Source organism: Hyperolius riggenbachi, chromosome 1, assembly GCF_040937935.1.
Source record: "Hyperolius riggenbachi isolate aHypRig1 chromosome 1, aHypRig1.pri, whole genome shotgun sequence".
Taxonomy (NCBI): domain Eukaryota; kingdom Metazoa; phylum Chordata; class Amphibia; order Anura; family Hyperoliidae; genus Hyperolius; species Hyperolius riggenbachi.
The window spans coordinates 179894799-179910435 of NC_090646.1; the positions used below are offsets into that span (position 1 = coordinate 179894799).

Below are 15637 nucleotides of genomic sequence, written 5' to 3' on the forward strand. Positions count from 1 at the left end.
ACATTAGCAGGATGACCCTGCCCTTGCGAGCTTACAATCTAATGGGTAGTGGGGGACACACCAGGTAAGGGGGTGGAGGATGGATAAGGCAGTGACCCTTTGCTTCTGATTACATTGTGAATAGATAAGTAAATAGGGGCTATAGAAAGTTATAAGCTTGTCTGAAAAGGTGTGTTTTAACAGTGCGTTTGAAGATGTCCAGGTTTGGAGCATGAAGTACCGCCTGTGGAAGAGAGTTCCAGATAAGGGATGATGCTCGTGTAAAGTCTTGGATGCGAGCATGAGAGGAGGTGATCAGCTTAGAGGCCATGAGAATTTCTTGGGAGGAGCGAAGGTTGCGGGAGGGACAATATCTTGAGATTAGTGAGGAGATGTATGGAGGAGACAACTCGTAGAGGGCTTTGTATGTTAGAGTCAGGAGTTTGAACTAGATCCTCTGGGTAATGGGTAACCAGTGGAGAGAACAGCACAGTGATTGGCAATATCTCGTAGGCTGTACCTGTGTGTGTACAATATTAGATATTACTAAGCAACAGTGCCTTCCTTGCAATATTGGAATATTGTCTGGAGTTTGTAGACTAGTGAATTACAGGGGGCGAGTATCGGCAGCCATCTGGTATACCCTGGGTGGGGCTGAGTAGAAATCCCGAATTGTGCATTCAATATTCTTTATTAAAGAAGTCACTAAAAGTATTGGTAAAGGTATAAACAATATACAAATTGAAAAGACCCACAAGTTCAACCATGTTATAATCTAGTTGAAATTAGTCACAGCAGCGCCACTGGCAATAATCTCCTCAGAAGGTCTCACTTCAAATCCTAAAACAGCAGAGAAACATATGCGCACATAGCGGGTAAACTTCCAGCACTAGTACACCCTGTGTATAAAATCCATACTTCGTGCTAGGAAACGCTCCCGATCTAATTCCCCTGCTCACCGAATATATTCTTTAAACGGGTGTATCAAACATACTACTTCAGAAGCAGAACTAGGATAAGACATGGAAAACCGCCTCTCATGGCATAAAATCTTTTTTTTTAATATGGCTGAAAGCCCCACATAAAAACTGCGTACCAAGAGTAAAATCAATGAAAGCATATCTCACACATCCAGGTGGACGTCAGCCACAGCGCTGGCAACCTCCGTCTCTGGTGTATTACAGGAAGCGTGCGCGTCCAAAGGCTCCGCCCTACACGTTGCGTCACTAGAGGGCGTGACTCATCAGGGGCAATCAGTGGCGCTGCTGTGACTAATTTCAACTTGCCTTAAGGAGAAAATCTATTTATCCCCTGGACAGTTAGCAGCATACTGGACATTTAAGGGCGTAGGTGTGGTGAGCGCTGTATCATTTTTTCTGATAATGTTATAATCTAACAAAAATGATGTTCTGATTATCACGATCATGTACAAAACACCCAGGACCGTTCTAGGTGTAAATCTGTTTAGCAAAACAGCCAGAGTTGAGCAGCAGAGAAGAGAGATTCGTGCTAGCGGATAGCAATGAACTCATCATGGTAAATTTTGACTTTTCTAAGCAGCTGCGATTTTAAAAGCACTTGCTAATGTAATGCTATGTGTGTTCTCCCATAAAGAGACCCAGAGATGAGATATATTGCTGTATTTTTACCTACCTGGGGCTTCCTCCGGCCCCATAAGCATGGCTATGTCCCTCGCTGTCCTCCTCAGCGCCGCCATTCAGCTGCAGTCAACTCTCGGTAAGCAGCTCAGTCGGACTCATTCTGACTAAGTGACGTCAGCCGGGGCCTTCTGCGCCGCCGACGTCACTGAGCTGCTTACCGGGGAACATTCGGCTGAACGGCATCGCTGAGGAGGATGGCGAGGGACACAGCCACGCATATGGGGCTGGAGGAAGCCCTGGGTAAGTAAAAATACAGCAATATGTGTCATCCATGGGTCTCTTTAAGGGATGTGATTTAAAAAAAACAAAAACATACATGAGCCTTGATTCGCTAACCGGCACTAAGCCAGTTAGTGCGCCTTATCACTTAGTGGGCACAAACTACAGCGTTAACCTTATCTGAAGGTTAGTGTGCCTTATCTGAGGTTAGTGTGCCTTATCTGAGGTTAGTGTGCCTTATCTGAACTTAGTGCCCCTTAAGTAGCTTTGTGCACACTAAAAGATGCACAAAGCTACATCGCGCACTGCACGCACAGCGTAATGCGTCGATCTTCGCGCGCGGTGCAACGATAACGTCACACCCGCTATACTGTATATGATGCGACCATAAGGTCGCATAGGATGCGACAATAACGGTGCACTGTTGCGCCGTTTAGGTCGCATCATGTACAGTATAGCGGGTGCGATGTTATCGTGCAGTGCGCGATGTAGCTTTGTGCATCTTTTAGTGTGCACAAAGCTACTTAAGGGGAACTAAGTTCAGATAAGGCACTAACCTCAGATAAGGCACACTAACCTCAGATAAGGCACACTAACCTCAGATAAGGCACACTAACCTCAGATAAGGCACACTAACCTCAGATAAGGCACACTAACCTCAGATAAGGCACACTACCTCAGATAAGGCACACTAACTCAGATAAGGCACACTAACTCAGATAAGGCACACTAACCTCAAATAAGGCGCACTAACTCAGATAAGGCGCACTAACTCAGATAAGGCACACTAACCGGCTTAGTGCCGGTTAGTGAATCAAGCCCATAGTATTACATTAGCAAGTGCTTTTCAAATCATCGCTGCTTACAAAAGTGCTTGTGGTGTGAACTATCCCTATGGGTGCGTACACACATCCAATTTAGATAGGCCAATGATTAGCTATTTATCCATTCCTATTTATCTACATATAGTATATCATTTGGAGAAAATAAACCTAAACATGTAATGCAAAGACAGGACTTTGAAAGAAATGGCACCTTATACGATGAGGATGGCAGGGTCCCTCTGGTTCCATGGACGGTGACGGCCTCCTCATCTGAGAGAGAAAGTTATTATATGTTAGAAACAATCAATGCGGGGTGGGGGTTCGGGTATCTCAGTTTATCATCCTCAGTTGGGACAAGCGACAACAATAAATTAAATTCTCTGATCCATATGGTTTATGTACAGATTTGAACTATGAGGTAAAAATTTAATCCAAATGAACTGCAAATTGGGCCAATCAAGTGCACTTTGTCACTACACTGATTGGCACAGTTGTAAACTGCACACAATTTGAATTAAATTTGCATTCAAGCTGGAATAATTGGCATCTCATTAACCAATTCTGTTTATGTACAACACACTCAGTTCTTATAGGCAGTCCAAGTCCTGGAAATCATTTAGATAGCCTGTGCTTATAATCGCTAGTATTTCATGTTACAATATCACCAAAAAAAACCATACAAAACAGGATATCATTCATATACACCCCTCATTAACCCATTCGCGTTCCGTCGTTTTCACTTGAGCAATGTTCACCTCCCATTGATTAGCCTATAACTTTATCACTACTTATCACAATAAACTGATCTATATCTTGTTTTTTCCACCACCAATTAGGCTTTCTTTGGGGGGTACATTTTGCTACGAGCCACTTTACTGTAAATGCATTTTAACAGGAAGAATAAGTAAAAAACGGAAAAAAAATCATTATTTCTCAGTTTTCAGCCATTATAGTTTTAAAATAATACATGCCTCCATAATTAAAACTCACATATTGTATTTGCCCATATGCCCCGGGTATTACACTGTTAAAATTATGTCCCTATCACAATGTATGGCGACAATATTTTATTTGGAAATAAAGGTGCATTTTTCCCGTTTTGCATCTATCACTATTTACAAGTTTAAAATAAAAAAAATATATAAATATTTCATCTTTACATTGATATTTAAAAAGTTTAGACCCTTAGGTAAATATTAACATGTGTTTTTTTTTATTGTAATTTTTTTTTTTTTAACCACTTTACCCCCGCCCGTACGAATTTCTCCGTCCCTTTTTCCATCCTTTAACCCCCAGGAACGGAGAAATCCGTACTTTCCACGCTCCCGTCACTGCCCGCACTCCCGCTCGCTCTAGCGCACACTCCCGCGGGTAAACACGCCGCCCGCCGCTCGCCTGGAGATCAATGAACGGGAAAATCCATTCCCGTTCGTTAATCTAAGCCCCGAAATGATCCGTTGCTTTTCCGCTAAGCAGCGCGATCATTGTGAAAAAAAAAAAAAAACAACTTACCCAGCCTCCTAGTACTTCCTCCAAGCGTCCGGAAGGACGCTTGGAGGTCGCATTAAACAAAAAGTTACTGTTGCCATCTTGTGGCCAAATAGTAAAACTACACCCTAAAGCATTTTTCACATACAAATGAATTACTTCTACACAAAAAAATAACTCATTACCTCCCACACTCCCCATTTTTTTTTTTTTTTGTAATAAAAAAAAAATTAAAAAATTTACAATTAAAAAAAATACATAAATAGTTACCTTAGGGACTGACCTTTTCAAATATTTATGTCAGGAGGGTACAACACTGTTACTTTATAAACTATGGTCTTGTAATTAGGGATGGACGCAAAACTGAAAAAATGCACCTTTATTTCCAAATAAAATATTGGCGCCAAACATTGTGATAGGGACATCATTTAAACAGTTTTATAACCGGGACAAAAGGGCAAATAAATTTAATGGGTTTTAATTACAGTAGCACGCATTATTTAAAAACTATAATGGCCGAAAACTGAAAAATAATTAATTTTTTCCCACATTTTTCCTATTTTCCCATTAAAACACATTTAGAATAAAATAATTCTTGGCATAATGTCCCACCTAAGGAAAGCCTAATTGGTGGCGGAAAAAACAAGATATAGTTCATTTCATTGCGATAAGTAATGATAAAGTTATAGACGCATGAATGGAAGGAGCGCTGAAAGGTGAAAATTGCTCTGTGGCTCAGGGGGTAAAACCCCTCAGTGGTGAAGTGGTTAAACATTTTATTTGGGCATTTTTGGGAGGGCGGGATGTAAACAATAGTTTTATTATGTAAATGTGTCTTGAGTTTTATTTTTTTTACTTTTAGTTGTAGTTTTACTTTTTGGCCACAAGATGGCGGCCATGAGTTTGTTTACATGACGTCACTCTAAGCGTAACATACGCTTAGAGAGACGCATGGGGGAGGCAACAGCCAGAAAAAGCGCAGCTTCCGAGAGAAGCTGTCGCTTTTTCAGCGGGGGAGAGGAATCAGTGATCGGGCACCATAGCCCGATTCACTGATTGCCTGGCTAACGAACCGCGGGCCGGGAGCGCGCGTAAACGGCCGCGGGAGCGTGCATGGTTCCTGGACGTAGTTTCTACGGCCAGGAACTAAAATAGGTTAATAAAAGGTACCCAAAGTGACATGTGACATGACCAGACAAACCTGTGTGCAGGTGCAGTCCCAATCCCACACAGAACTAGCTGTGTTCATGTCCTCCTTTTTTCTTACCGTAATGCTCATTTTCCACAGTAAATCGCAATCACAAATGCACTGAGATGTAATCACAATTTTTCTATTTAACTCATTAGCAACTTCAATAGTTATCTCATTTGAGATAAGTGCACTGCTTTTGACCTCAATCGGCAGAACTTCTTGTGCTGTAAATTCTTGGAATGCTTTGATGTCTCTCTACTAGCAAAAAATATAGAAACTAAAAGCAGAAGTCCTCTGTTATTGTCTCACACTGCCCCCTAGTGACAAGTGGCCATAAATACACATTACAGCAGTACTAATTAGAAGCAGGGAAATGTAACAAATAAGAAATAAAAAATGTGCTAAAATAAATTGGCCTGGAGCACTTGCAAGCCTCTAAATAAATTGGCTGCTAAAGGGTTACACCAAAGCTTTTTTTTATTCTCTCATGCTTTCTTAGAATCATTTTCGGGGGATCATACATTTATAGTGTGATTACATCTTTCAGACAATTCCTTCAAAACCGCTGCAATTTTGCACATAGGTCGGCTCATGGGGTCCCCTACTATCCACCAAGTTTGCGGTCAGTAGTGGCTATGGTTGCTCAGATCTGGGCAGCACAAGATCATCACTGCAGCTCTCTACTGCACAGGTCTCTGAAAACAGCTTTTCATCAGCTGTTTCTGATACCCAAAGGTTGCACTGCGGCTGCGCATAGTCAATGTGGGCCTAGCGTGATGACCAGTGTTGCTTGCAAATTTTCGAAAAAGTCATTTTTGATTTTGCAAAAATATTTGCAAAATACATTGTGTTTCTGCAATATGGTCAAAGAAAACAAATTTGTCTTTCCAATGCAGAATCAGTTATTTTTAATGCAAAAACCTGCAAAACGCACAAAAATAATTTATTTTAGTATTACAAAATGATTTTCAAATTTTACATTATTTTTACAAAAATGAATGCAAAAAGAATATTCAGCATTTTCTTTTGTCACTGGTGTTGACACGGGATTCAAGCATCATGACCGCTATGTCACACTGACAGTCTAGCCAATATCCATGGGCAGCACGGTGGCGTAGTGGGCAGCACGGTGGCGTAGTGGTTAGCTCTCTCGCCTTGCAGCACTGGGTCCCTGGCAATGGTAGGGATTAGATCAGGGCTGCCCAATAGGTAGATCGCGGCCAATAAGGATGCAGGCGAGGAGAGAGAGAGGAGAGAGGCGGCGCGGCCGCTACGTCATGGCTGGGGGCGGCGACGGGCAGCCCGCAACGTGCGTGCTTGTAACGTGCCCGGCGCAGCCCCCAGCCATGACGTAGCGGCCGAGCCGCCTCTCTCTTCGCCGCCACTTCTCTCCTGCATCCCATTGGCCTGCTAGTCTCTCCTCGCCGCCTCTTCTCCTCTGCCTGCCTGCTAACCTACGCTGCAGGTAAATACCCCTGCAGGGCCCATATACCTGGCTAACCTACACTGAGGGCCCATATACCTGGCTAACTACACTGAGGGCCCATATACCTGGCTAATCTACACTGAGGGCCCATATACCTGGCTAATCTACACTGAGGGCCCATATACCTGGCTAACTACACTGGGGGCCCATATACCTGGCTAACTACACTGAGGGCCCATATACCTGGCTAATCTACACTGAGGGCCCATATACCAGGCTAACATATACTGAGGCCACGTAACCTATGCTGCAGGCACATATACCTGGCTAACCTACGCGGGGGGGGGGGGGGTGCTTAGCATTTGGGACGTTGGTAGATCTCCTGGCCTCGGCAAATTTTTAAGTAGCTCGCGAGCCGAAAAAGTGTGGGCACCCCTGGATTAGATTGTAAGCTCCTCAAGAGATATATATATATATATATATATATATATATATATATATATATATATATATATATATATATATATATATATATATATACACATACATATACACTGTACAGCGCTGCGTAATATGTCGGCGCTATATAAATACTAAATAATAATAATAATATCCACACCACACCAGCTGCTTGGTAATTGTCATACAAATGTTGGCCAGGCTTTTGCATCAAGCATAAGGCACTGAACCCATTCATATCATTGCAGTGTAGCAGGCTAAAAAAAAAAGAAATCCAGCAGCAGAATTCTGATGTGCTGAAGTGGACAGTCGCATTTTAGTATGGGTCCCTTCACACTGCATCCGTTACAGAAAAGAAAGGTGATGCGATTATATTGTAATGGTAACTTTCATATCTGCGTGTCAGCAGTGCCATCAAAGTAACGCGGGGAGAGCTGTGAGTTGCTGGCCACTGCACACATTGACAGATGTATCATAGAAGTTAATGGTAACAGAATTCTTGGGGGGGGCTAGGCATATTTACATTGCGGTGCGCATGCATACGTTAACTGGGCCACAATGTTGTGTTTCCTGCAACCTGAGGAAAGCGAGGGCCTGCATGCGGCTATATAACGTCAACTGTCTTGCCAAAATAAATAAAATCATGTTATACAGCATGCACATTTTTTAATTTTTATTTTTTTTGTAAACAAACCCTTTCAGCATTTTAATTGCGTTATACAGCATGCACAACACAACTCGCACAGTTTGAAACTAAACTAATACTTTGAAACTAAACAAATACAGCCACAACACACATCAATACATTGGTACACAGCATACTGACACATGCAATTCATTGAGTGAGAAAGACTTTAGGGTTACAATAGGGGGCTAGTGTAGATTTGTCAGGATCATGCAGGTTATGGTGAAGAGTGTTAGCTAATGTTTAAATGGTGGGTTAAGCTTTGGTGAAAGGTTAGGAGTAGTGTTCATATTTTATTACTGAAGCCAGTAAGGTCATGTGCAGAGCTAGACAAGCAGCCGTTACTCAAGGGTTAAAGGTAATGTCTAGGGAAAGGTCATGGGACTAACCTAACACTGAACTATTCTAGGAGTTAAGGGTCAGGGCAGGTTGGGAGAAACTGCTGGCAGGATATCAGAGTTTGGATTAATAACTCCAATCGTTATTTTTTTTAACCTACAGTAATTACTTAAAGTGGACCTAGACTGCATTAAGCAAACTAAAAGTCTTACAAACATTCAGATTTTTAAACATAACCGCCCAGAGAATACCGTAATCTCTGTTAAGATCGGCAAATATGAATACAATCTGCTTACTCTATGATATTTTCTTGCTGGGGGCAGCCATATTAGTTTTGGTGCTAGGACTTGGGATAGAATCATTTAATTTTAAAATGTACTCCACTTATTTGTCTGTGCTGACCAACCCTGCATGCAGAGATTAGATGCTGAAGATAACATCCCGCTGTCCTTAAATGCTCCTCAGAAAGACTCAAGACTTCACAGTGGACTTAAGGTCTGGCATAATATATAAAGTAGAATCTCATTATAGTAAATCCTGATATAGTAAACCTCCGGCTACAGTAAACTCTGTCCCCAGATCTGGGGCCTTGCACCTGTACAAATAACTATTTATGATGCATTCTAATATAGTAAACTACTCTACTTGGTTAGGTTCCAAGTTTACTACTGTTATTATTATTTAGTATTTATATAGCACCAACATTTTACTATAAAGGTAATCTACTGCAGTACAAATCTGTTTCCCTACTTTTACTTCTCCTATAGATATCCTACTTGCTTTTGTTACAAATTAATGTCATCTGTATAAAAATGGCAAGATCCCAAAACTCAGAGTACAGAAGTGCTGGATTATACCAAATGTCATTATAATGTTAATTCAAAAAGAGCCCTTCAGTGAGGAAAATAATCTCTCCCTTAATTACATAATACTGCACACACGAAAAAAAAAAGTTTGCTATGTTCGCTTAGTCTTATCGGCTGCAATTAGTCATCAAAACAACAATCTTGGAAGCTGCTGCAATTATTTTATGTTTGTCAGAGAGGAGATGAAGACTATAGTTTCATCTGAGGATTTCTGCCTTTGCAGAGTCTTCTAGTGGAAACTCCATGGATGCTTTCGACTAATAACGTTTACCATTCATTGGGAAAGGAATACTGCTACTATCAAAGCAATTTAGAAATGCAAACTTGCAAACTAGATTTAGGTCCACTTTAAGTTTTGTACAGAGAGTTAAGACATCTGCCTATTTTTTTTTCTTACAGATATTTGTGACCCTCATTTCCTGTGTTCTCACTGGCAACGGAAATGGATGATAGACTGTAAAAATAAACAAAACTACTTTTAGTAGTGTGAGAAAAGGTTACAATTTCCACCTCTGTGTACAATCTCCATCTCTGTGGGGGAGATCACCCCTTTTCTGCGATGTCATTGGAGACAGAAAATCAAAACAATCTTTCCAACTGGAACACAGAAAGCATTAAAAACCTGATAGATTGTAGCCTTAAAGAGAACCCAGGTATTTTAAATCTTAAAGAGAACACAGAGGCATGTCCTTTGCACAAGACATGCCTCTATGTCTCACTATTGCCGCCTCTAGTCCCCCCCGGGGTCTGCTGTGCCCCTGTAAGGATCCCTCCTGTAGCGTATTCTGTCCTTTGCAATGGAGCTGCAAACGAACAGTTGTGGCTTATCTGCTTGCATTCGGTTGTGCATTCGCAGTGAGTCTTATTGTCATTTGCAATCACTCTGCAGTTCTGAGCAGCTCAGGATGCTGTCATCATTCTACCAATTGCTTGTTGCAGCTGAGCTGCGGCCAGATAGCCCTGGATTTCCTGCATGCATGTTACATAATACTGCATGTATTTCTTATGGGAGTCCTTTGCATTCACAGCCAGCTAGCAAATGGTAATCAAGCCAGCTCAGGATTGAGTGATTACCATTCAGCTGTGTGGAGATTTGCATACCTGCATCCATTGGATGATGCCAGCATAAAAGTCTGCCTCCCATTTCATACCCCGCCCGTCATAGTGGTCAGTACGCTGGTCTGCTGGGCACCTTGTTACTCTGTATAGTTCTGTTGTTGTAGTTCTATGCGACCTTATTACTTGTGCTTTAGCTAGTTTCTTGATAAATATATATGCAGACTTGCTAATATATATTTATCCGTTAGTTGAGCCGTTTGTTATTTTTCTTATTACTGTATATTGCCTAGTTCCATTCTTGATGGACGTTCGCTGCATCCGCAGTGGGTCAGTGAAATCCATTATCCAGATAGCTTGGTTTCTGCCATCACCACGTTGGTGACTGGTAGTATTCCTGCTACTCTAGTTTCTGGGAACGTAACTATAGGCTGCAGTTGCTATTAGTTACGTTCTATCCTGTAGTCTTGCCTGGGTGGATGCTTGCTAGTGACTGTTGTTAGCCAGCTTGCTCTGCTTCTGTGGACGTGACTGTGAGCTGCGGTTGCTACTAGTTATGCTTCAATCTATAGTCCTGTCTTGTAGCTGTCTGATTGCTTGGTATCGCTAAGGCAGCACAGTGTGAACTAAGGCAACGCAACATCGCACTGCGTTGCCATTGAGTTTTATTTGCAGCGATATCGGAAGCCCAGAGCTGCAGTTGCTCCGGGCAGCCTGTGTAACCTCTTCCATTATCCAGCTCTTAGCCTTGTTGCGCTGGGTGGTCAGAAAGTATAACTCCCCAGCATTACAGCCCCCCTGTAATAAGCGCCAGGCTAGCGACAATCTGCTTGTTACTAGCCTTGCATTTACCTGCAGCCTGTCAATTAGTCAGTGCTCCCCCTCCTCTGTCCGCCTCCGTCAGCTTCCTCCAATCGGAAGCTAAGCCGCGACCCAGGAAGTACCTCCCAATAACGCTGATACACATCAATAGGAATATACCACTAAAACTAAACATTTACTTCCAGAAATACTAGTTTAGTTGTCAGTCTCCAGTGCTAATCAGTGCTCCACTAGTATTGCTCAGCACAACAGCCTTGGCTTTTCAGTATTTGAGCTGTAGAATGTAGGTGGTCATACAGTAGTTGGTTCATTCCAAAAAGTTAATCCAAGTGGTTCCATTCCAAAAAGTTGATCATTTGCTTAAAATAGCTATTTCGGAGTAAAGTCCTATCACTAAGTGTAGTGCAATTCAGATCAGATTTGCATGATAATCCCATTAATGAACTTGGCTACCAGAGATCCTTATGTATTTGTGTAGAATGCAGGACAAGGTGATTTTGCTGGGAGCAAACTCCATTGAAATTATGCAACCCCTCTGTTCGCATTTTCATTGGTCAGACTCTGAATCGTGATCGGCAGTTATCGACTGATCTTCAGTGAGCACAACACTTTAGGCTAGGGGTGTCCAAACTTTTTGGGCTGAGGGCCATATCGCCGTTCTTGAGAGTGCCAAGGGGCCGAATTAGCGAAATTGCTGATTGCTGTTAGGTACACTATGCCTGTGACATTTTATCAAACAGAGCATTTCCACAGGAAACCACCCATATATCGTGTGCAGAAAGCACAGTGGTAGCTGCTAATCAGTGACCGTTTATGCTGCTGGTCCCTGCATGTGGCTATGGACTGCAGGCTGCATGCATGGAATCTCCAAATGGAGAGAGCTTTGGGGGCCACCTGCAATGGCTCGGCCAGCCACATTTGGCCCCTGGTCCAGTCTTTGGACATGCCTGTTTGTCCAAAGACCAGATTCAAATTAACTGAATATGCTGACAATCAATTGTCTTAATGAGCTGTCTATAGCTACCCTAAAGGAGGTGGGCAGAAATTGACGGTATTATTATTTGGTGGCTCAGCAGCTATCACTCTTGTCCTGCCTCAGGATCCTGTGTGTGACCACATCTGCATGGAGTTTGTGTGTTTGATATTCATGTGGGGATTGTCTGGGCTGCTCGATCCTGACACCCCCCCCCCCCCCCCCTGCTACCCCCAAGAAAAAGTAAAAAAAACTCAGTGAAGTAGCATCTGAACAAACTGGCCCTAATGTGTGCCTGTGTTTGTACTTAAATTAGTTTATGGGGGGGGGCATACACACGATGTACAAATGTCTGTATCTGTGAGCAGCGACAAACAGACAAGAGACATCAACTGATTAATGGCAGTGACAATTCATGCTCGCGAGAGTTGTACACATGCGACAACAGAAAGGCGAAGACACGGCGGAAGTTGTCCATGACAGACAGAGCCAACAACCGGATGTCTGCTGAGAGTGACTCTTCTGTCTGCAAAAGACTTCCATACACACGTGAGGACAACGACAGACTTTGTGACGGTTCGCGCGACAGAACCTGCAAGCGATATACCAGTTCAATCGCTCGGACATGGCTGTGTCTGCAGACTGTCTTTGTCGCTTGCCGTGTCCACATGAGCGAACCGTCGCTCAACACGTGTCTGTCCAGACATTTGTACTCCGTGTGTATGGGCCTTTACTTACTAGGAACAGTAACATGCTAATAATGCCAGTTTTATGCAGCGTGGGTTTAGACCACTCAAATACAGCAGCGAACCACTCTGATTGCTTCAACTCCATCGATTTTTTTTTTTACAATTTAAGAATTTTATATCAACTCATATCAACTTTTATATCAACTCATTAACAAATTATTAGCATGTCACTGACCATCCGTATCTTATTTAAACTAACGCTCTGAATATGTTGGGGCTGTATAAAAGCAGTAAATAACTCAATAATAAATAAATACTGCATATGTTGTGGAAAAGTTTCATTTTAGTTTAAACAGTGTCCAAGCTAAATATATACATTATAGATAACTTCACCATAGTGATGAATCACAAATGAGTGTATAAACATCCTATCTTTTGCTGTAGTGTCAAGGCACTGAAGTCTACTGTGCGGAATCCAAGAATCCTCTGCTGCCCCTTACATGTCTTGTCCAGAGAACTTGCAGAAAGTTCACAAGAAGGTTCATTCAAAGTTCAGTCATGTTATGTTAGGCCTTTGTCAAGGTAAAAGTTCATTTGGAGGTTAAAATGCATTACAGTAGTGCAGACTACAAAATAACAAGCGGTATGTCAATATAATTACTTCTACATAAGTAAACATTTACACTGCCCATTTGCCCCAGAAGCCAAAAGCAGCAAACTGTTAATTAAGCTGTTAATTAAAGGGAACAGGAGGTGAGAGCGATATGGATGCGGACATGGTTATTTCCTTTTAAATAATGCACATTGCCTGGCTGTTGCTGATCCTCTGCCTCTAATGCTGGGTACACACCATAAGTTTTTCCCCTGGATAGATGGATTCAATAGATCATTTCCGACGTGTCCGATATTCCTTCCGATCGATTCTGTGCTCGATTTCTCATAGAAGTGAATGGAAAAACATAAGAAAAACGAGCGGAAGATAAGAGAGTCGAGCAGAAAACTTGAGTGGGTGGAAAATCGAGCGGAAAAACGTATCGTGTGTACCCAGCATAATACTTTAATGTGGACCTGTACTCTTGCACAAGACTGAACAAATACATAGAGGAATGCACCCTGTATGTATTTAGAGAGTTTAGCTTGAATTGCAATAGAATTACTGTTATGACACGTCCAGAGGAAGTAACTAGGTGATCGGTAGGGGAATACATTTAATAGATTCCCCTACTGCGCATGATAATACATCATGCACAGTGGCCCGCAACTGGCTAAGTTGGTCAGATTTCAGAAGGGGACATGTGAATGGAGCAGCATAGAATGTTGGTGAGGGACCAGGAGGAATTCAGGGGGCTGGAAGAAGCCCCAGGTAAGTTAAACTGGCAAGATTTAATTCACTTTAGGTACCCTTTAAAGTGGACCTGAACAGAAATAAAACGTAAAGAAATGCATCCTGTATGTATTTAGAGAGTTCAGCAGGTTTAATTCCCCCCTCATTTGTGTCTAATCACAAGTTGTAATCTGATCTCTCCCCTGTGTCACATGATAAGGCCATTTAAAAGCACAGGAGGTTAACAATATGGCTGTTTCCATGAATCAGGTTTAGTTTAGGATTTCTATCAGCTGTTACAAAGAAATGTTTTTGTCTAAAGGTTATTATGCTGTTACGTATCTTTTAGAGCAGAGAGGACGTTCTCAGTTCAGGTCCGCTTTAAAGGGGAACTGAAGAGAGAGGTATATGGAGGCTGTCATGTTTATTTCCTTTTAGACAATACCAGTTGCCTTGCAGCCCTGCTGATCCTCTGCCTCTAATACTATTAGCCATAGCCCCTGAACAAGCATGCAGCAGATCAGGTGTTTCAGTGGTTCAGACTTATAAGTCTGATCTGACAAGACTAGCTGCATGCTTGTTTCTGGTTTTAATCAGATACTACTGCAGAGAAATAGACCAGCAGGGCTGCCAGGCAACTGGTATTGATTAAAAGGAAATAAACATGACAGCCTCCATATACCTCTCTCTTCAGTTCCCCTTTAAGCCATAGACCCTTAACAAGCATGCAGATCAGATGTCTATGACAAATCTTACAAGATTAGCTGCATGCCTGTTTCAGGTGTATGATTTAGACCCTACTGACCAGAAAGATCAGCAGGGCTGACAGGCAAATGGCATTGTTTAAAAGAAATTAAAGAGACTCTGAAGTCTCTTAAAAATCCACTTTTTATTACAAACTCGTGTTTAACATTATTACCCTATCTAAACCGCCGCATCCCCGCCGCTGTAATCTTACTAAATCCCCCAAACTCCCCGGTGGGCAATCCAGGCAGCGCTTCCATGAGAGGCAGAGCTATGAGCCGCAGCTCTACCTCTCAGCGCGTCCATCAGCCCGGATCACCGCCTCTCCCCCGCCCCTCTCAGTCTTCCTTCACTGAGAGGGACGGGGGAGAGGCGGAGATTCGCCGCTTATAGACGGCGCATGGAGGCAGAGCTGCGGCCCAATGCTCTGCCTCCAACAGCAGCAAAATCCACGACCAAGAAAGTCGTGGATTTTGTGCGGGAGAGGGGGGGGGAGGGGGGGAATTTAGTGAGATTACACCCACAGGGATGCGGCGGCTTAGGTAGGACAATAATGTTAAACACAATTTTGTAATAAAAAGAGGATTTTTAAGAGACTTCAGTGTCTCTTTAAGTATGGCAGCTTCCATAGGTCACACACCTCGGGTTCCTTTTAACTCATGCTATATAAATGTCAACATAAATTTGCAATATACAATACTGAAATGAATATAAGTTTACCAAAGCCTTTGACTCTGTATTATACATGTCCATTTAGTGCAGATGAGATACACTGAAGGGGGCAGCGCATGGAATCGGACAGAATTGCTAGCAGCAGTGCATCTGAAAAAGTGACTGCACTAAAACACATATAGCTTTCTATAAAATGTCTGATGATCTTGTGGATTTCAA

General features: G+C 42.4%; 1 protein-coding gene across 3 annotated transcripts in view; it reads right to left on the minus strand.

Moving 5' to 3' along the window:
* LOC137570123 (uncharacterized) overlaps nucleotides 1–15637 on the minus strand; it is a 157176-nt gene that overhangs the window by 72264 nt on the left and 69275 nt on the right. For all 3 annotated transcript variants that reach the window (XM_068278895.1, XM_068278893.1, XM_068278894.1), the window contains exon 11: nucleotides 2895–2953. In XM_068278895.1, the coding sequence (XP_068134996.1) occupies nucleotides 2895–2953 (59 nt within the window). The remainder of the gene's footprint in view (nucleotides 1–2894; nucleotides 2954–15637) is intronic.